This window comes from Strigops habroptila, chromosome Z, assembly GCF_004027225.2.
Source record: "Strigops habroptila isolate Jane chromosome Z, bStrHab1.2.pri, whole genome shotgun sequence".
NCBI lineage: Eukaryota > Metazoa > Chordata > Aves > Psittaciformes > Psittacidae > Strigops > Strigops habroptila.
The window spans coordinates 65,268,271-65,289,639 of record NC_044302.2 but is presented as its reverse complement, the minus strand read 5'-3'; the positions used below and the strand labels follow the sequence as shown (position 1 = coordinate 65,289,639).

Genomic DNA, 21,369 nt, shown 5'->3' with positions numbered 1-21,369 from the left:
TGACTTCTGACTCTATTTTTCTAGAGGGCTGTTTTTCAAGGGCTGTGCATAAACTATAAGTAAGCTTAAGATGTTTTGATTTGCATGTGCATTCATTTCCAGTGAGAAGAAAACGTTCTTTTGAGATAACAAAATGTCTTCACACGTTCTAAGATAAATCAGGGGTAGCATAATACCTACCAACTGACGATCTTCGTTTGATATGTTCTGAAACTTTCAGAAGAAAATTGTTTATATGCTCTCTAGGTAATTGGGAGTTTGCTTTTCCCTAAAACATTCCTCTCTAAAAGGAAGAACTGCTGTCAGAAGTGAAGAAAACGTATGGTGTAACCACAGAGACCATCTAGGTACTTCCCAGTTTGATAAGGGTGTTGAATCTGGAAGTAGCACCAGTAAGGTTATGGGCATACTGATGAGAAGTGAAATGCTGGAGTTAAACTATGTTTCAGAGCACACTTAAACAGCATGCCTGCCTGCCTTTGTAAATTTTCTGCCTCATTCTAAACTTAAGGCCTGTTTTACATGGTCTGAATCGTATTTATTGACAGCCTGCACTGTATTTATGGTTCCTGAGATAGAAAAACCTCCAGGAGAAGCTTAAAGCTCAGTCAGAATCAGGAAAGTGAAGATCTACTGTGAAAACCAGGCTGTGTTGGTGACCATGTCTTGTGTAAGTAGACTGTGGCAGGGGGGTTGGAACTGGATAAACTTATGGTTCTTTCCAACCCTAACTGTTCTACAATTCTATGACTGGTAGAAAGAAAGAAAGAAGGAAAGGGAGGGGGGAAGATACGCGATGGTGAAGAAATAGCATAGCAATTGTCTGCAGGCATAGTTGGCCAGCAGACCAATGACATGAAGTAATATTTTCAGCACGGATCCTTCATGTAGAAAATAAGAGTCTGATGTATGTTTCCAGGTAGCACCAAAGATGTCCAGCATTTGGCATCTCATTGTGGTTATGGCAGATTCGTTGCAGGGAATTCATGTCTCTCTTTTTGTGAAAGCGTCTGGTGACAGCTACAGTAAGGGATGTTAGGCTGCACAGACTTGTTTGGTATAGCAAACCTTATGTTCAAAGAAGCATTTCAAAATAGCTGGTATGCATGGTCTGGCTTAATTATTTCCATGCCTACAGTTACACCCTTGACTCTCTAGGTGGCAATACACATACACAGTAAACCACAGTGAATCTGGAAAATGTTTTGGGTATGCTTTTATTCTGCACTGCTACTGAAAATTCGAGCAGTGACATCATGAATGTTAATCATTTCCTTGCTGTGATAGATAAATAAAGGCAGATCAAGTCACAAGTTCCTGATTATAAGGTGACACAAGGTGTTCACCATAATTGGACTAAAAACATTTTGTCAAGAATTTTGGGTTCGTCTCTTGTTTCTCTCTCCACACACACCCCAGAAAACCCCAAAGCTCTCAATTTGTTGTCACTAGTTCTCAGCACTGTTTCCATTAGTTAGAACTGGAAGGGAAGCTTTAGCTGATTGTGTGTTGGATGGATAAATCCAGTTGATGGCTGAAGGCTACTTGAAATGTACTCGTTAAAAATGATGAAAAAAAAGGTAAGTGCTAATTCATAAGAAACTTAATTCCTGAAGTCGTATTTAAATGTTGATAAACAGTATCTTTGAAATGTACGAGAAAATTTCAAATAGGGTTTTTCAAATTGTCTTATTAAAATGTTGCTTATTTAAAATTCCTATTTCAAACTTCTTGTATTAGAGAATTTGATACTGATGAAGCAAACAGTATATTATAATTACTGGTATTTAATTTGCAAGTGAACTCATTAATAAGTGTTTTAAATGTTCTTGGTGAAAAGAAAAACCCCCACCATTTGTAACTTCTTAGTAACTTCTAAGGACTTAAAAATCATTTTTCTTCCTTCTCGTAAAGCTTGTAACTTCTTCACTACTGAAGGAAAAAGTTTTCTTATTACGGATATGTTACCATTCCCAGAGCAAAAAATTGTGAAAGGAGGATGGAGGCAAAGTCAATTTTTGTTTGTAATTTTATTTTGCTTTTAAGAATTACTGTGATGGGTAGTAGTTTTCCTGGTTTTGTTTTGTCTTCTTTCATAATAGTGAATTTTTGAAAGAAGGGATATGGACTGGCTAAACATTACATTTTTTTCCACTTTTCTTATATGAATACCCGGGGTTCATGTTTGGATTGGAATATGATGAAATAAGTGGCTTACCAAGTATGAGATTGAGAAAAATAAACAAAACCAGTATTGTACTATCTTCAATGAAGTGTAAGCCAGAGGAAAATTTTCTCATACACAACTAGGAATGGAAATGAGCCACATCTGTTCTCTGGCACAGGTGAATTGTGTAATATCCTTCATTTGAGCTGCACACTGTGCTCTTCTAATGAAATTGCAACACACAATAATTAATTGTGTTGGATCTACCTGAGTGTGAAATGTCCTCTCTCCGAAGCCTGATGCTATATAGTGCTTGATGCTTCAATTTGTAGAATATGAAATTTGTTTTCAGTTTCTTTTACTTTCTGGCATTTTAGAAAGCTAATTTTGCTTCTGACTGCATAGAAAGCAATTATTATGTAAGAACTACTTTGTCATAAAGCAAGCTACCAAAATCCTATGGTTTCATGATTGTCAGTTGTAAATCACTTTTTTTTTTTAATCAAATAATGGCAAAATGTTGCATCTGCATATCCCATAATAATTTATTTTTCTACTTCTACCTTTGAGGAATTGGAGACACCTGTGACTGCAAAGAGGAGAGTCTCCAGACAAACCTCTGTATTTCCAAATGTGTAATGTGTAAATACAGAGATACCAAAGACAGCTTTTCATTGTTTAAATCAAACCCATAGAAAAATAATTCTAAGGTATGATCGTGAAATACAGTAGGATATGACAGGGAAAGGTATGGCTAACAACCAAAATATATTTACACTTTGGACATTAATAGTAATATTAAACTTGGGAAATAGTAACATGTTTTCATTTCTGTGATATGGCAAATGTTCAGGGAGAAATTACGATGGTTTTGGTAGCCAATATATTTGTTGGGTTTTTTTTCTTAGAGTCCACATATGCAATGTGGACTCTATGCCCAAAGTTGGACATATGCCCATAAAGTGCTTTAAGGCTTGGTCAGTGGAATCCCTTTGAGTCAAACAAATAGGTACTGAGAATGGTGACTTGCCCACTTGTTTTTAGGCCAACAACAGCATAAAAGGTAGAATATGCTCCAAATTATCTTACTTTCTCATTATTTTGAGCTATGAGACAGATTCTGGTACCTGAATTTCAGTGTATTCCTTTCTCCTCCATTTATGTTGTGCACCTTATCTGCGAATATCCTGGATTTGTCAGTGCTAACTACTGCCATCTCAAATTGTGTTGGGATTTCTGTTTTATCTCTGTTGGGTGAATCCATATGGTAACTTGCCTCTTGTGCTGTCATGGCCCTCCCATCAGGCTGTGCCTGATGGGGGGCCCTTGCCCAAACCCCAGCAATTGCTAGGGCAGCCTGTGAAACCCAACAGCCAAGTGGTTTGGACTTGCTGGCAGAGCACTCATCAGTCGTATCTTAAAGGCACAGTGTAAGTGTGAACATGGATGTGCCTTCAGATGCCTCCAGCCTTTGGAAGACTGGCCTGGGATAGTACTGCCCTCCATGAATCAGGCCATCTTACACTGGGTAATCTGGTGTTGCTTTAAGTTTCTGCACAGGTGTATTCTGCCCTCGCAGCGTGTGTGCTCAGCGTGCTTGGCTGATACCCACGTTTCAGGTATCTTCAGGTTTTCCTTTTGCCTCCAGCCATGGGTTGATAAAAGACAGACATCCTTTCAAAGCACTGTGCTCCCTATACATTTATCACTGCTTAACCCTTATTTTTTAGGTTAGTTCAAAATAAAAGGTCATATGGATAAGGTTCTTCTCCGTCTCACGCAGGAAGTTTTTTGTTTGTCTCCTTCTGAAGCTCGAAGCATTTGCTTTGACACATCTTTGAGTGTGGTTACGAACACTAACCTCCATTCTCCCAGTTCTACTTTCTGTGTAGTCCCTGTGAGAAAGATCTATTGTATGTGGTATAAAAAAAAGTGAGATAGAAAAGAACACATTTTAAGAATTGTTATAAAATGAGAATTTCTAGAGAAAAACTCACTGCAGTGTCCATATGCCTGTTATTTGGCCCAGGCCAGGGAGCTGACAAATGAGAGTTTGCATCTTCTATGAGTACTCTGAAAGAGTTTGAAAATCTACCATTCTGAGGGATATAGGGAATGGCAGAGCAAACTGAAGAGACAGTGTTCCCTAGGACTATTCTACAAAAGCCTTACGACTTAGACGCAGGCATTGTGTTAACGCTTAAGTAAGGCTCCTCAGAAACTTAGTAATTTTTGAGGTGTTACAGTTTAGCTACACGTAGCATCTGAGGAGTCAGCTAACGCTGAGGTAAGAACAGCAACTGGTCATCCTTTTATCCTGCATCTTCCTTGTGTTTGGCTCTAAGATTGTTACCCTACAAAAGCACATTGTGCTTCTCCATCCCATAATGTGAAGGATTTATTCTCAAGAGATCGAGACTGCTATATCTTAAAGCTGCTAAACACCCTCCTACACTGAGCCCTCTTGGCCCTTCTTCACTCATTTTCCTGCCTCTGTTGAGAAAATTGAGGAACAGAGACCAATGACATCATCTGAAATGATAATTTTCAATTCTGGACTGTGACATCCTGCATTAGGAAGTATTATGCTGGTTTCCATGAGACTATCATTAGAAGCACAGAAACCACTCAAGATTGTAACAAGACTAAACTGTACTGTCACATTTTGTTCTTTTGGCTTGCACTGACTTCAGAAGTATGTACAGAATGTGTTTCGGGAGAATTGATGGTCGGTTATTTGTGACTGTGACCATCAAGCTCACAAAACCTACCCCACTACATTCCTGGCAACTTACTATGAACTCTAATAAAACCTTTTAAAAAGCCAGTTTTTCTCATATAACAAATTCCGCAGACAGTCCTGTTAACAGACTTTGAACAATTCTTCATGCAAACACAAAGTCTGAACTATCCTGAAGGATTTTGAGCCATGTTCAAGTATCAGTAACTACTTATTGCCACCACTGAATGATCTGACGAAAAAAAAAACCTCACCAAAAGAACACATGGCATCCTGGCTGTGTATAATTCGATATTCAGGGCTGTCCTCGTTCTTGCCTCCTGTGGAAGCACATCTGTCATGTAAACCAGTAGATGATGGACATTTATATGCCTGCCTGGGTTCTGTCAGCCTTACCTTTAACTAAAAAAATCAGTTTATTTCTGATGAGGGAAGTCATGTTCTCCTTCTTGGGCATTTGCTGGCAGATCAGCGTCTAGTGTCAGTGTGAAGTGGGCAACAGGAGGGAAGATTTACTACAATCAAACCTGCAATAATTGCTGCGTATTTGCATACCATGAAATAAGCAATAAAGCATGCCCTAAGCTTGCTCCAGGAGGTTGCCTGTATGCACTGTAAGTTGAAGGGAAAGATGAAAGCAGAAGATTCTATTCTGTTGTAGTCCAGCTTCTATGTGGTAAAACAAGATTTAAGTTTTTCATCACTATAAAGAAATATAACCTGCCACAGTGCCTTTCACAGCATGCTAAAGCAGTAGCTGAAACAGTCATCATCTGGTGAGTGTGTTCAATGTATCTGCTGCCAGCCTTTGGTGTTGGACTAACTTATGAGACTTCTTTTTTCATGTTGGAAGGTAAAGGTAAATAAGCCTAGTGGCAGGAGGATTTGTTGTGGGACAGGGAGAAGTCTAGAAGCAGTCTCTAGCAGTGTCATTCCTTGCTCATCTCTTTGCTGCTTCATCAGTTCTTGAAGATCTGCTAGGGAACTAAGGCAAAGGTAAAGATTTGTAGATGGTCTTACGAAACTCAGTGTCTTCAATGTGTTTGGAAATGATGAAACAACGAAACTGGGAGTTGCTTCTAAAGCAGATCAGTGCATAAGATGTAGATTACTTCTGTCTTTTTCATTCCAAAATCTGGACACACCTTTAGAAGGTGTGATTAAACACAGTTGATGGAAAAAAACAGAAAATATACTTGCTGGATAGGAGGGACAATCTAACAACATAGTGAACAGAGTGGGTATCTGGGTATTTGTGCCTTTACAGGCTCCCCATGTAAACAGCAGAAACAAAGCCATTGCTGTTTTGGTAAAAGTTTCTGTTAAGCGTATTATCCTCCTTTAAGATTGCTTTTTGGTAGATTTTTGGACTTTGAAAACAATGGAAGGTTATGCATGAATTAACGCAGTCATACGTTGACACGTTGGCATTTCACTTACTTAGGACATGAAAAGCAGGAGGTGTGATGTGTGGTTCCTAGCGAGCATCCAAGAATTGAGCTGGCTGCACTGCTGTTGAAGCGACAGCTTATTATGTATGAAAAAAAAAGAAGCATAAAGGATGGACAAACAAGATAGCGCTGATCTCAAGGTAAGCCTATAGAAATATAGGATTAATATTCTGCAGCAGGACTGCAGGAGAAAGTATCTCAGCAGTTCTGATATTTAGAGATAACAGGATAAAGAGTACATCATAGTTATGTGGACTTTGAAGTACTAAAATGTCTGTTATAAAACATTCCACATGTGTTTTCGTATCAGTGAAGTGCTGGAGAATTAGGTGTGAGAATTTGCAGCAGCATAAGAATCCGTTTCTGTGGCTTTGCAGAGCAGATTTTTAGGTCTTCATACTAGATTACAAATGTCTTGATTCCAGAGAAGATTGGGAATTTCTCATGCCTGAAAGAAAATGCACTACTTAGAAAGAAATGGCAGAAATTTGGAATTAAGAAAATACTTGCAGTCAGAGGAATATGTACACCTAGCTATGTCCCAGTTGAAGTCCAGAACATCTGCATGTGCTGGGATACATGTGTTTCAGCTTTCTTACAGGGTTCAGATTCCTATGAAGAGTGGATCTGGTAAGAGAGACCGATACGTGTTATTGAAAGAACATTGATTTATAAACATCAAGGAAACTAGGCAATTTGAGCTGAAAGTTTCTGTGCTGACTCAGGATGACCTGTTTGAGAACATTCAATTGAAACTAATACCTTAAAATGTGTAGCTAGGGAAAGAATGAACATGCTGTTTGTTCATCACCTGCTAAAATTTCCAGCAGCGTATTCTGTTATTGAAAGCTGTAATGCTTTTTCAAGACCTACTGTTTAAGAAGAGCAGTGTAAGAAGCCTAAAGACAAAACAGATGGAGTGTAAGAAGCAGAAACTTCTGGCGGGGGGCTGGAAGCAATTTTCTTATCCTTGTGTTTGAAAGAATAGTTCATGTGAAACCACTGCAAAGTTAAACAGCTAATGTTCCAAAAGGCCCTGAGGCACACCCCAGGGCTGAGTAGGCTTTTTTGCTCTGTTTTTGGGGGTGCTGCTGAGCCTGGGGGCTTGACCTGGCAGTGGAAGTATCTTCTGCCTGGTGCTCTTGGAGGCTCTGCTCCCAAGCTCCTGCGCTAAGATGACGTGGGCTGAAGGCAGAGCTCTCCTGTAGGGAAGGAGGGGGAGGAGGGAGAGCTGGGCACCACAGAGGAAGACGAGAATTGGCTGGGAAGGAAAATTAGAGCAGAAAATGGGAGAAACATCTAGAAAGACCAGGTGGATAGGAAGTAATGATAAAATCCAGAGGCAGATGGACACCGGAGCTCACAGTCAATACAGTGGCACAACTGAAACCCAACAAAAGAAAAGAAACAGTAGGCAAAATACGGAGGAGAGGGCAGGGCAGAGAAAGCATAGAACTGCAGGCTGGGCTTAATTATTAGGAAGAGGATATTTTGGGGACCAAAAAATAAAAAGATTTCTGAGTTAAGTTTGAGAGACAAGTTGGAGCAAACACAGAAGACTGGAAACAAAGTGAAACTCAGAATAAGGGGAGAATGGCATATGCCTGTTATGTTAGTCTGCAGTAGGTACAATTAACTATAATTGGTGCAGGTGCTTGTTTTGATCTGATGGATGTGGTCCTGCAGGGGACATAGATACCTGCTGAAAGGGTTGCTGAGATTCGTCCTTTTTCTCCTCGTTTTCTTTGTCAGTGTGGAAAAAGTGATACAAGAATAGGAAGATCAAGAACCAGAGTATTCAAAAGCTTGGGTTTATATTCGAATTTCGTCACTTTATGAAGGTTTTAATTAATAAACTGGTCATGTACTGGGTTTTTTGTACACTGGTTGAGCTATTCATCATATTGCACTGTAATAACTGGTTTTTTTACCTTTTGCTTTTCAATAATGTGTTGATTACATATGATTCAAGTCTTCATAATTCAGGAGGCAGTTGTTGGCTTCCTCTTGCACTTCCCATTGGGTTTATCATGAGCGCCGTAACCTTAAGAGGTTTTTTTCACAACACGCTAAAACATGGCTAGGGGAAAAACTCGGGCTTTAGATGGGAAGATGAAATGCAGGCAAAGTCGAGCCAAGAACCGTATGCCGAGTTTGGGATACTTGTGATCCAGTTTCTCGACGTGATGAAGAACTAGGCAGGGTCGAAGCAAAGCGCGGCTGGGCCGAAGGTCACGGTGTCGGCAGGCGGCTGCGGGGCGGCGAAAGCAGAGCCCTCACTCGGCTGCCCCACATCGGAAACCCCTGCGGCAGTATGCACCTTGGAGCGTCGGGGCAACAAACCGACCTGTCAAATCCCGAGCGCAGAAGCCGGGGGTAAAGGACGGCGCCCCGGAGCCGCCGCACCCCGCTAGGGCACCGCCCGCCCCGCAGCCCCAGGGCGCGGATCGCCGGTGGCATGGCGGCGTGGCGGGACCTGCTTTTCTCGCAGCTGGGCTCCGTCTGCCGCGGGGGCCGGGACTGGCGGGGGGGCGGCTGGCGGCACCCGTCCCGCGATCGCTGCGCGGCGGCGGAGGAGCGGCGGCCGCGGGCACCCCCGCGCTGGCCCCGGCGGGGCGGCCTCGACGCCGCGGCCCTGCAGGTGAGGGCGGGGCGGGGGGCGGTCGGTGGCGCGGCCGGGGGTCTCGCCGCTCTACGCACTAGGACGGGAGGCGGGAGGTGTCAGGGGTATCTCTGCTCGTCGTCGCCCGGGGCAGGGGAGGCGCTGAGGCGGCCAGCCCACCAAGGCTCGCCACCGACCTACCGCTCTTCTTTGTCCGGCGGTACGCGCTGCACTCGCCGTGTCACGAGTGGCACTTGAGCACATCGGTCTGCGGCGTCGGAGTTCTGCTGAAAGAAAGTCCAGCCGACCTGGGGAGGGGACAGTCCTAACTGCTAGCAAAGAGAAACTCAGGTTACACGGGGGTGTTCTGCCAATGATTTTATGTTTTGGTGTCGGTGCGGATTCCCCTGTGCTTCTGCAGGTGTGGGCTTGAGCGACTTTATACGCACACACACACCTGCTTTTGTTCTAGTAGCCACGAGAGGCTTCCAGCAAGAAGGGTTGCCCACACAGCAGGGCATCGCACCCTGGTGTTGTGGTAGTGTTATTTGAGTGCCATGAGGTTTACAATGGAGAGATGTAAGAAAAATTCTCTAGTAAATTTTCACTACTTTTTACCATGGTGCTGACTGAAGCCTTTTTTTTTTTAAAGAAAAAAAAAAATAAAAAAAGATGAAACGTATGTGATTCCCATGTTGGGGTTTTAAGAACAGCGCTCTGCGACTATAGATAAAATTGTGATACTGGATGGCATTTCACACAGATCATGCTGTAGCAGCATGTCTCCTGTCCATTTCTGATATACTTGCTGATACGAGGAATATGTTTACAGGGGAATATTCTTTGTAAGTATTTATTAATATAGTTTTCAAAATATGCAGTATCTGCTTGTACACTAAGAAAAAACAGGCTACTGTTTTAAGTTGTGAACACCTGAAGTTAAACCACAAACTCCTTTTTTTGGTACCAGAACGAAGTGGCCAGTTTTTAGAGATTTCCTGTATTTTGGATCTTCCAGGGGTATTGCAGTGTTACCTGTAAGGGTGAGCTTATACTGGTGTGAGGCTAAAATTAATTTAAGGAAGCATCATTATTGGCTTTTTTGTTGTTGTTGGTTTTTTTTTTTTTTCCTTTTTTTTAGTGAAAAATGTAGCCTGAAGTTATGAAATCAGTTTACAGGCTTTTCTTTGGTAAAGTTATGTTATACCAAAGTAATTTAGTTTTATTTAAAGTTATAATATAGGCTTATATAGTAGTATTAAAAATAATAATATTTTTTTAATATTGATAATAATATAATAAAAAATAAAAAATAAACACCGAATAGGCTAGGTTACATTTGAACCTAAGTTTCCTTAATCATTTTGAGGCTTGATAAGGGACAAATGCTGCAGCTTTCTTGGTTGTTACAAGGTCATTGGCCCCGTAGTGAGCGTGCTGAAGTATGTTGCCCCTGGAAATAACCAGTCTCAGGAAGAAAGCCTAAGAATCATGCAAAACCATACCAGAGAAAGACATTTCTGTCTGGGCTTCACCTTCACTTTTTTTCTTTCTTTTTAAATGTAGTAGGGACAGGGAGCAGATAAGATCATTGTTACCTCCTCCCACCATTTGTGGCCACCTAAAGGGAAAGCAGTAAGTAATATAGTAGTTTTAAAAGAGCAGGTGAGCTTAAAATATCTATAGTTTATAAAGGAAAATGAAGTCTTGGTAAACGTGTTTCTGTCCGTGCAGCACAGGCAGTACTCTACTGTGGGCTGAAGGTAACGTTTTCAAAACCATCTAAATGATTTATGTGCGTAAGGTTCAGTTTTCAAAAAGGTTGTTGGCACTTAAGAGCATGGGTCCCTCTGGGGCCAGTGAAACTTGTGTACATCGTGGCCACTTTGCTTGCAGAGAACCTCGGGCTGGGCAGCTGCAGCCAGTCACTCCTCTCTCACCCCAAGGAATTCTTGTTCACCTCTGTGTAACCACAGTGGGAGATGCCCCGAGATAACAGAAAATAGGTTTTAATGGTCATGGGGCCAGAACTGTCCTCAATTTATTTTATCGTCTTTAAAGTGGAGTTGTGGTACAGGTTAAGAAGTCAGGGGAAGAGAAGGTCAATCGCTTCCTGCTGCTGTCAGCACAACTCTGAACGTGGCTGTTGTTGCAAATAGGATGGCACAGACCATGCTGGGCTACATCTACAGTGTTCGTCAGAGTGGATCTAATCTGGTTACATCTGCTGAAGCTGAACAAAACCTTCCCAGGAGGAAAATCTACATGAAGTATGTGCAATACTCTTCCTACGTCTTTTCCTAGATAAGCCACTCCTTCGTCCTGCCTTTTCATAGCTCAGTTATAAATTTATTTTCCACTCAGTAGCACTACGTCAGTTGAAGAGGTGGCTCCCCCTCCATCTGTCCCCCAGCAAGCTGATCTATAGGCTTTCAGTTGCTATCCAGGGAGGTGGTGGGTCCAAGTTAGCTAATCCAAGTTTTTGAAAACTGCCCTAATGAGTTTGAGCAGGTCACAGCATAACTGGAAGCTGAGGTGGCCATGAGTTAGCAAGTTTCGATCTTCCCTTGGTGGTGTTTTCAGACTGACTCTTATCAGCTGTTGTGTAAAGCTTCCCTGATTCTTGTAATATGTAAACATATTTCTGTGTAACATGCATACTAGGTGAACCCTTGTGATCCATGCTGTATGCTTTGAATTACCAGTTCTTTTGCTTTACATTCTTACTTCTTAAAATTTTACCTTAGTTTTTGAGAGCTGGTTGCACCTTCTCCTGCCAGTCCTGAAAGAAGAGAAGCCCCTTTGAGGGGCCATAGCTCTAAGTAAAATGCATAAGCCTCAAGAAAGGCAGGATTTATTAAGCACTTGTCTTCATCCTTTCCTTGGAGCTGGCATCGCTGTGCATCTCTGCTGTAGCGCGGTTGCTGGTATGCAGTGTTCTGAATTGTCCAGTTCCCTCTGTCTTGTCATAGAGGAAGAGACGGTGGCATTTAAGAACAGTTTGTTGCTGTTCTCACTGGGACAGAAGCCGGGTGCTCCGTGCTGCCTGTTGATACATACAAGTCAGAAAAAGGGGTTTTTAAAACCTGTTGGTGGTGTGACTTGTTGCCACTGGTTCCAAATCAAATGTCCTTGGGTTGCTAGTGAAATGGATGTGTCTGATTTTTCCTAATCATCCCAGTCAGTGATGACAATTGGTTTCAACCCTCTTCGGTGTTGTCAGTAATGATGAAACTCTGCACAGGAACTGTGTCAGGGCAGAAACTCTCCTCCTCGCCTTCAGTGGTTTCAGGTGTAATGGTCTGGAACTTAGTAAACAGCCCCCTGGTGTCAAAAAATACTATGCTCTCATTATAAAAGTGGTTTCCTAGCTGCTGTGTGGTGCTAGGGATTACACAGAGGTGATAAGGGACTCGGTCACATCTGCAAGGAGTTGGTAGCCTGTTCTGACTGCAGTGTCAGTGGGGTTAGGCTACATTGCTGAGGTCAGACTACGGATATAGATTTTTTACCAGCCTGGCTGGAGTGGGATGATCCCAGGTTTGATCGCAGTCCTGCTGCTGTAAACTACTTGGTTTTGTGCCCATGGCAGGGGGGTTGGAACTAGATGATCTTAAGGTCCTTTCCAACCCTAACTGTTCTATGATTCTATGATTCTATATTGGCGCAATTTAACCCTCAAAGAGGCATAGATGAACGTCTACTAGTGCTTAGTAGAAGCTCTAGTAATATACGCCTTGCAGCCATGGCCCTCTCAGAGATCTCTGCCTATCCCTGCTCCTTGCAGCACCCTCCTTGCCCTGCTCTGGCCCTTCCCTCATTCCTCATGCTGGTGCAGCTCATGAGGGCATCCGAACAGAGATTCAGCTGGACAGCTTGGTGAGTAGGGAGCACTCCCAGGAGGCTGGCTGGCCTTTGGGGAGAGGAGTTGCCAGCAGGATGGAGCACAGACCTTTTAGGCTACAGGGTAGTGTGCCTGGGAGCACAGCCTGGCGTGGTGGGGACCAGGAGTTGCAGCCTGGTTTGGTGCAGGGAGAGCAGTGGCGATGGCTGCCAGGTTGTCCTATGCAGCCCAGCATAAACATCAACCACAGCTGCTCCTTGCTGCCTGGCCCTGGGGAAACCCAAGCTTTTGGGGGTCCCTTTGGCTGCTGTTCCAACCTCCAGAGCAAGAAACCAGATGATAAGGCTTGCACCGCAGAATGTGTCTTGGCACATGAGGCCAAAGGTGCAGAACGACCCGGTGGAGAGCCCGAGGGTGTGTTCAGATGGCCTGTGTGGCAAAGAGGCAGGAGGACATGTCCATCTCCACAGACTCCAGCGGCTGCTTCCAGCCTGAGGCTGGCTCTTCCTCCAGCTAGGTTGAGGTGGCTGTTCATGGTTCTGTGGTGTTTGGTAGGTGAATGGTGTGACTCATATTTAAAAGCAAGACAGCACTGTAAAGAAAAGGTGGTTTTGTTTGGTTGGTTGTTTTTTGCAAGGTGGTAGAGTGGGCAGAGCTGAGGAGAGTGCTGAGCCACAGCCAGCTGGGAAACACAGGGGTGCGACCATACCTTCAGACTCCTCAGAAATCATCCAGGCTGTGCTCCCTTTCTCTTTGGAAGGTGGAATTTCAGTCCTGTTATAGTTTGCCTGTCTTGCGGTTTGTGTGTGGGCTGCTGTACTCGGCTGTCAAGCCCATGAAGGTTTTATTACTGTGTGAGACAAGCAGTGGAGCAAAAAGAGCAATGCTGTCAGGAGTGACAGTGAACAGTTACGTGGCTCCAAAGGTGAGCTGTGTGGGTGGCTCACATCCCTTAAACTTCATGGTATTACAGTGTAATACAGATGGTATCAAGCTGTGGCTTAGTGGGGCCCTTCATGCTTCCTCCAGCTGAGTTTTGCAAATTGCATTTCTTTTCCACTTTAGATACTTTAGATATGTCCTCTCTTCAGAAAGTCACTATTCAGTATTAATGCCCTTCTTGTTAAAATATAAAGCAAACAGAAGAAAGCTCTCAGATTTACCAGCAGGTAATATTCTTCTCTTCCTCCTCCTGGTTTAAACTGTGAAGAACTTGTGCTGTGTAATGTTGAATCCTTTGATGGAGCAATGTGTTTGTAACAGCAGTGGGTGGTTGACCTCTGTGATCACTCAGTGCCAGATAGGTGAGATGCAGTTTCAGAAACAGCGAGTTGATTATCTCTTTGCTAGTATCCAAGTGCAGAACAAGGAAGCGTCTTTGATGAGGAAAGAATTTAGTATTTCCTGCATTTTCTTGTCATGACCTTACTGCTATTTGTGTTCAGAAATACTCTTTCAATTGTATTGTGTGGTCTATGCTGAGATCAGAAGCAGCATGCTGGAAAGCCCATTGAAGTCACAGAGTTTTTCTTTATGGGCTAAGTTTGGGGTCCAAATATTGGAAACATTTTTATGAGTCTTTGATGTAAGGCTCCAGTTCAGAAAAGCACTTAGGCATACATACTTAGCTTTTAAGTGCAGTTAATTAAATGTGAAAGAAAATGCCTTAGCATGCTGTAGGTTGAAGGCTGAATTTATATGTTTCTAAGAAGCTGACACCCTCCATTTGTAACATGGAAAATAAAGTCTCTCTTCAGTATGACTGAAGATTTTTAACAAGTTCTGTTATCCCTGTCAGACTTAGGTCTGCATTTACCCTGCTAGCACACGTAACTTCTCTTCTGTTAGTGTAGGTAGTGTGTCTGTGAAAATCTGAGAACATGTTTACAGTGGATGTCTTTGAATTAATTACTAGGAAATAATCACATAAATTCTGCTGTGACCTGAAATGATACGTTATCTTTAACAGGAGAAAACAGAGAAACATTTCAGTGCTATTGAATCTGCAGTCTGCCATGCCCTGTAACTGGGCATGGTGAGCTAGTGAACGATAGTGGAAGCATTCAAATGAAATTATTTACACAATATTTTTGTAAGTCTTTCTGAAATGTAGTACTAAAAAATTATTGCAAATTCAGTTACTTACAGTGCAGTATTTCCACAGATGTGGGGAGTCCTGAACACTTGGGCAAAGGAGTAGGTAAGAAAGATTGGCTAAGCAGAAGAAGCTAGTTAGTAACAGAGGTAATGATGTACTTAGTGATGAAGGTGAGGGGAACCACAGCATGTCTGTGTTACAAAGCCAGGTTGTTGTCTTCTGAGAGGTTACCCTGAACACAAGGAAATTCTAGAAGACCTGAGCATTTGTTGAAAAACTCAGGCGGGGTTCATGTTTTACTGTGCGTGGCCATGGAGTTTTACAAAGCACTTCTCTCCTGTGTGATTCCAAAGTGTTCTTTGTTACAATCAGTTGTTACATTACTTCATACCATAAACATGCATGCAATGGATGCTGAACCAGAAAGTTCCTGGCCTGAAACGCTTATGCAAGACAGCCTGTTAAGTTGGAAGTCTCTTCAGTGCTGGCAGTAATTTACCAGTTGCTATGGGATGCAGAAATACTGCTGAGGTCCTGTTTTTTCATGTAAGAATTATTATGCATGATACTTGCACGTCCACCTTACCTTTTATAGCTCAGGAGTTTCCAGGGGTAAGGGTTCAAGAGATGGCAATGTGCTTATAGGCAGAGCTCTTGTGAGATAATGTTGAGTGTTAGCTTGTATAAGAACTCTGGCTGCATTTCAGGTGTCTAATGTTCCTGCAAGTGACTCGATCTATGTGTAGTTATTTTTAAATGGGTTTAAGACATTTTAGAACACTGTGCTGAACACAGAGGCTGGATCCTTGCAATGGCTATAATAAGGGGAAGTTCTTTCCCTCCCTTCACTGTGTATTTGAATAAAGGTTGGTCACATGCTGCATTACACTGACTTCTTACACTTATGCTTTCACCTGAAAATGGTGTCTCCCTCCCTCCCAGGCACTGAAAATCAGTTTGGAATCTTTTTGGGTATTTCTGATTCTTGCCATGAGCCGTAAAGACTCTTTACGTCATACTGGAGTCCTGAGGCACATCTGTTAGCCAGCCCCAGGATTATCTGTTGCTGTTTAATGAGTATTTGCTTTCATCTAATAATTTTGAGGGTGATAATTTATTAGCTGGAGACAGTTAAGACATAGGAGAGTGTTGTGTGTAGTGGATTCATTACATGCAGTGTGTGCAGAGCTGAGGTATGCTGCTTGGCAGCACCTTTCTGCTCTTGCAGTAGTGTTTTGGTGAGACACAAGATAGAAATTATTGTTCTCTGTTACCAATACAAATATGTTGCAGTTTTAGTTGATTGTTCTGGCTAGTTTCCAGCACAACTGTACTTCACCTAAATGTGCTAGCCTGTTACTTCAACTGGCTAGTCATTATATGATTTCTCATTGTCTGTCCCTGTCTGGATCTACAATGTATCATTAAAGCCAGTTACTGCTGTTTCGTCTAGTAAATTATTATATTTCAACAGTGGATAAAATTGTCCTGGTATAGAGATACATGCCTTTTAATTTTCTTTTGCAGGGAACTGAACAGTGCCCAGAGCAGCATGCAGTTTCATTAGAAAGTGCGTTTATCTGCACCTTTCACCCCAAAGGGGACATAAGTACAGCTAATGGTACTAAAAATTTGCTGTTTGTTTTGGCAGTGTAACCTAGTTTTCCTGGGTTTGGTACTCAACTAGTGAACAGTGCTTATTGTCTGGTCTTGAAGGGGCTGAATGTTTCTTACAGATCTTGGTTTAGTAAAGCTAATTCCAGAGCAGGACAAACGCACATTGACCCCTACTTATCAGTGTTTAATTGGCGCAGTGCATCTAAAGGCTTCGACTCTGGCAAGTCCTTTCTGAGGGGGTGGGGGGACTGGGGCAGGAGAAAGCAGCAGCAGAAATGGAAGTGTTCCCGCGTTTGTGCTGTATAGGTGGGTGGTGGAATGAGTGCGGGCCCCAGTACAGCAGGTGATGGCAGGCTACATCACACCATCCTCTGATGCTGGTGAGCCAAGCACTGTGTACCTGCGCGGTGACGCCATCAGGATGGTGACATGGTGACTCGCCTTGTTGATGGCACCCCCAGATTTTGGAGGACAGTTTACCTCCGTGCTAGGCTTGGTTTTTAGGGTTTGTCTGCTCTTACTCCCTGTCAGCAAGGATTTGAAAAAAATGAGTAGAGCGAGTATTTCTGTAAATTTTATGCTCTGGTCTATTTCTTTACTTCTGGAAAGCTTAACTTTTGAACATTACTTACACGTAACTAAATCTGGCCGGACATTGTCCTTTTAATACCATATTATGCAAGGATCTCAGACAGTAAAGATGTTGGAGAAGTGATTGAAAACAACTTTCTAAAAACTACTCATGTGCCTTAAATTTCAGAGCCAAACTCTTGCCACTCCATTGACTAAATCAGTCTAGAAATCTCCAAAGCCTCTTCTGTGGCAGGGAAGTATAAGCAGGATTCCTAATCCTCAGACTGGTGAGAAATGAGAAGGCAGAACTCCCAAACAAAGGTCTCAGAACTTTCTGGAAGGAAAATTGCAATATAAACTTCGCTTCAGGTCTTCTGTATATAAGAACAGAAAATTGCCAGTGAGAAGGAACATGTAGGTGTATCTTTGTCTCCTTTGGGATTTGGTGGTAGAAAGGATACAGGTTGTTGCTGGCTGAGGTGTATGTACCTCACTGTAGTGATGGGAGAAATTTTTATTTGTTGTTGAATTGGAGGATGACAGTTTTGAAATGTTACCCAGCCTTTTATGAAAGGAGATACACAAAGGTCTTTTACAAAGCTGGGAATCAAGAGCAAACAAACAGCAGTTCAGAAGTTTCCTCTTTTCATTTTTACTTGCCCAGCCCTGAAGTCATGAATGACTGTAAAAGCACGAAGGTTTAAAACCGTTTTTCTGATTATACAATTAGCTTAGAAACTAAGTAAAACCCTAAATTAATAAATGAAAGCTATTGCTGTGGTGTAAATTTTACATACTACATGAAGATTTCACCTTATATAAAATTAATGATAAATGTGTTGCATCTCGCAGTGTTTCAGTTTTTAAATTTGTTCTTCATAAGAGGAAATATAATGATGTAGTCTGGTGGGGTTTTTTTGTATGGTTGGTTGATTGGAATTTCAATACGTATATTTTATATAGTTCATCTGTTCAGGAACTTCATTAAACAGAAAAATGGTGGACTTTGGAAACAATGTTTTTTGCTATATTCACATGTTTATTGTTTGAGATGAAAATAAATGTTAAAGTTACAGGCTTCGTCAGGATCATATACAGATGATATGCTATCTAAGTACTGCTTTTTTAAATGTAAAAGTTACTGGATGCAAGGAGGTGCAAGGCTGCAGCATAGGCAACACTCTGGCAAACTCTTTATATAAATAAGCAAAGATTAATGTTGAAATATCTGTATAGAAAGATACCATGTTTCTTTGCAGGGCAGGGTGAAAACTCCAAATATTGTATCAACTGCATTTTGAAATGTCATTTTCGGTCCTATTGACTTGGAATCCTGAAGTGGAGTTAACTTGTACAACTGTTCTGTCTGTTTCCCTGTGCCACTGGGAGAGGTACATCTTGGTGCTTCGAGATTCAAAGATCAAATAAATTTCTTAGGGATCTCATTCAACTGGAATAAATGTGAATTTTGTCAATGACTGCTCAAGTAGCAAAGTTAGACTCATGGCATGTGATCTAAAGCTGTAGAGGTTTTTTTCCACTGGCTTTGTTGGAGCTTGAGCCCGACCCATTGTGGCAAGAGTGGCCTGATGAGCATATGTTGGTCACTGCCCATACTGCCTCAGCTGCAGAAAAACACAGGTGCTTTGGGGCCAAATTGAAAAAGGATACACAAAACATACAGAATTTTAAGCACTGATATTTTTCTTAACCCTCAACTGCCCTCCAAAATCCAAAAATAAAGGAGAATTCTTTAAAACAATGTATGTTTTTTTAGCAGACAGCTTAGATATTAAAAAAACTGATAGTAGAAAAGCCTTTATGATTCCCATATTAGATGTAACTTCAATTCATACAGTGTATTGCCATCACTGAAGACTGTAAGTTGTATTTGGTTTGAAATAACCATGCCAAACAGCTGTTGTGTAGCAGATGACCTCTCCTCCCTTTAAAATGATTGATTTGTGTTTATCTTGTATCGTGTAACTTTATGAAGAGGAACACTGAACTTTGGAGATAAAAACTTCGACATTCCTTTTCAAGTGTATTCATATATGGATTAGCTGATGCCTTGCTCAGCTGGCAGCATGTTTCACTGTTGGTGCCTAGGCTGATGCAGTGTTTCTCTGTTACACTGGGCTGCGTAACTCCAACACTGGCCTTCACACCTGAAAAGACACCCAGATAACACTTGATTTCCAGAATGTGGCATGCTGGAGGGAAAGTAGCTCAAGGGAAGCTACCTTAGACTGTGATGCCAACAGCTTGCTCAAAATTACTTGGAACTACTAGTGACAGCAGTTGGGTGTTCTCTCACAAGACTGAGCATGTTGCCTCAGCAAATGCTTCAAGGCTTGTCAACCTCGTGGCCATGCTGTCACACTCTTCCTGTTAATGAAAAGTTTAATAAAGTTCATTCTTAACTAAGGCATCCCGTAACACAAAAAGATTTTTTGTTCCCTAGTTTTGCTTGAAAATAGTAAGGGGTTGCAGAAACACTAGAGTCACAGGTTATTGTAATATAGAAACATTTCACTGTTTTACTTGGTAGCTCAAACAACGAGAATAAAGTGATTTAGGAAGCATGAAACAATACTGATTACTAACAAGACTAGTACTGATGGTTTTCTGAGAGCAGTGTGGGCTTGCCCTCAGGTAGTGAAATTTGCTTCACTGTTTCCAAGGATTAATGAATTTAATTTTTGCACCTTGTCTTCAGTCAGTCTGTGTCTTACTAAGATAATTAATTTTCTTGCGTGCCTGTGCTCTGTCCAACCCTGAGGATCTTTCACATTGTTACTCCCTTGTCTGAAGCTCAACCAGACATATTCACTCAGTTGCTCCCAGAATACACATCCACATCAATATCAGCAACTGCTGGTACAGTTTTATTTACTCTTTGTAATAAAATATCTGTCCATTGCATATTTCATCGTGGAGGCAGTTCTCTTTGACAACAAAAAAAATCCTTTGCTTCCAGTGATTACTAAATTCAGCCCCAGAGATTTCAAACTTCAGCATCCAAAAACTATCATTCCTTTCAGGGAATTTGCTCCTGATAGGCCTGAAGAGAAAGAAGTTCAAAGGCTGCCAGTCAGGTTCTTTGAAAAAAATGTGGTACCACAGTGTACTTGCTGCAGACAAGTAAACTGTTCAGTTTGCAACTTGTCTGCAACAGGCATTGCTGAGACACTTCACAATGTTGCAGGCGGCCAGGGGATGAAACTAACTTGACGCATGTGTTTGAGTGGTAGGACTACTCTGGTCCCTGCGTTTGCATTTCACTGTAGTTGTAGTTGAACAAACATATAACCAAGATGAATCTATTCTTAAGTCCGTTAAGAAAAATAAATGAAGGAATCAACCATCTCTTTCAGGTAAAAAGAAAATCTTGCCTTTTCTTGACACAGCTTTAGCAAGATTGCCGTTTGCTAGTCTTCTGGCAGAAGGGAAGTGCAGTCCTTTAGGCAGTCCGGATTCATTCTTACCATTTCCTCTATAGTACATGTGTTTGACAGATCCTCTAAATAATTTTCATGTTTATTGGTGAGGGGTGGGAATAAATTTTAGTATTGATCTTTCTGTGGAGCTGTGTAAATCTTGGGCGTGAAGGGCTAGGACTGTTCAGAGCTGTAGCTTCCCCTTACAGTGTTTGGTTTCATCTAATATTGTGATGGGAATCATTCCGTGTTACAGCCATGTAGATGTTATAGTGCAATTTTTGGTATTATATGCTGAAGTTCAGGAAGAAAATTGTATTTGACATGTCTTTTCAGCCCCCCAAATCTTGGATTGAAGAGGTCTTCAGTAAAAGAGAATGTGCACAGATCATTCCCAGTTCAAAAGATCCTCACAGGTAAAATAATGAATTGCAGTTAATTTTTGTTACATTTATAAAGAATGAGAATAATTTCTTATGGGCGTTGTGTGTAGCTTGGATGAAATTCTTGGCAGTTTTGCAGTGCCCTTGTTGGTGATTGCTTGTGTGTGTGTTTTACATAGACACTGTCACCAGTATGTTTTAAATTAGGCTGTTCTTTTGAGTTAGAAATTGGCAACAATTGACCTTTCTAAGCTTCTTATATGTGATGTTTTCAGACTGATAACTAAAACTGTGGTATGGCATCCAATTGAGAGATTGAGTCACATGGAGTTACTGCTGCACAGGAATTCTTAATCCTGTACCACCATCTTCTCCCTTCCTTAGGATAATGCCTGCTGCTGCTCACAGGGTTCTGAGACAGAGGTTTCTGCTCAGGCTGGCATAGAGTGTGAAA

The 21,369-nt window shown here is 41.8% G+C and overlaps 1 protein-coding gene across 5 annotated transcripts in view; it reads left to right on the top strand.

Annotated features, from left to right (window-relative positions):
* The first annotated feature begins 771 nt into the window (after positions 1-771).
* Positions 772-21,369, top strand: part of TRPM6 (transient receptor potential cation channel subfamily M member 6) — a 94,209-nt gene continuing 73,611 nt past the window's right edge. For all 5 annotated transcript variants that reach the window (XM_030470160.1, XM_030470159.1, XM_030470158.1 and 2 more), the window contains exons 1-3: positions 772-1,580; positions 6,352-6,498; positions 20,869-20,948. In XM_030470160.1, coding sequence (XP_030326020.1) covers positions 6,469-6,498; positions 20,869-20,948 — 110 coding nt within the window. In that variant the 5' untranslated portion in view covers positions 772-1,580; positions 6,352-6,468. The remainder of the gene's footprint in view (positions 1,581-6,351; positions 6,499-20,868; positions 20,949-21,369) is intronic.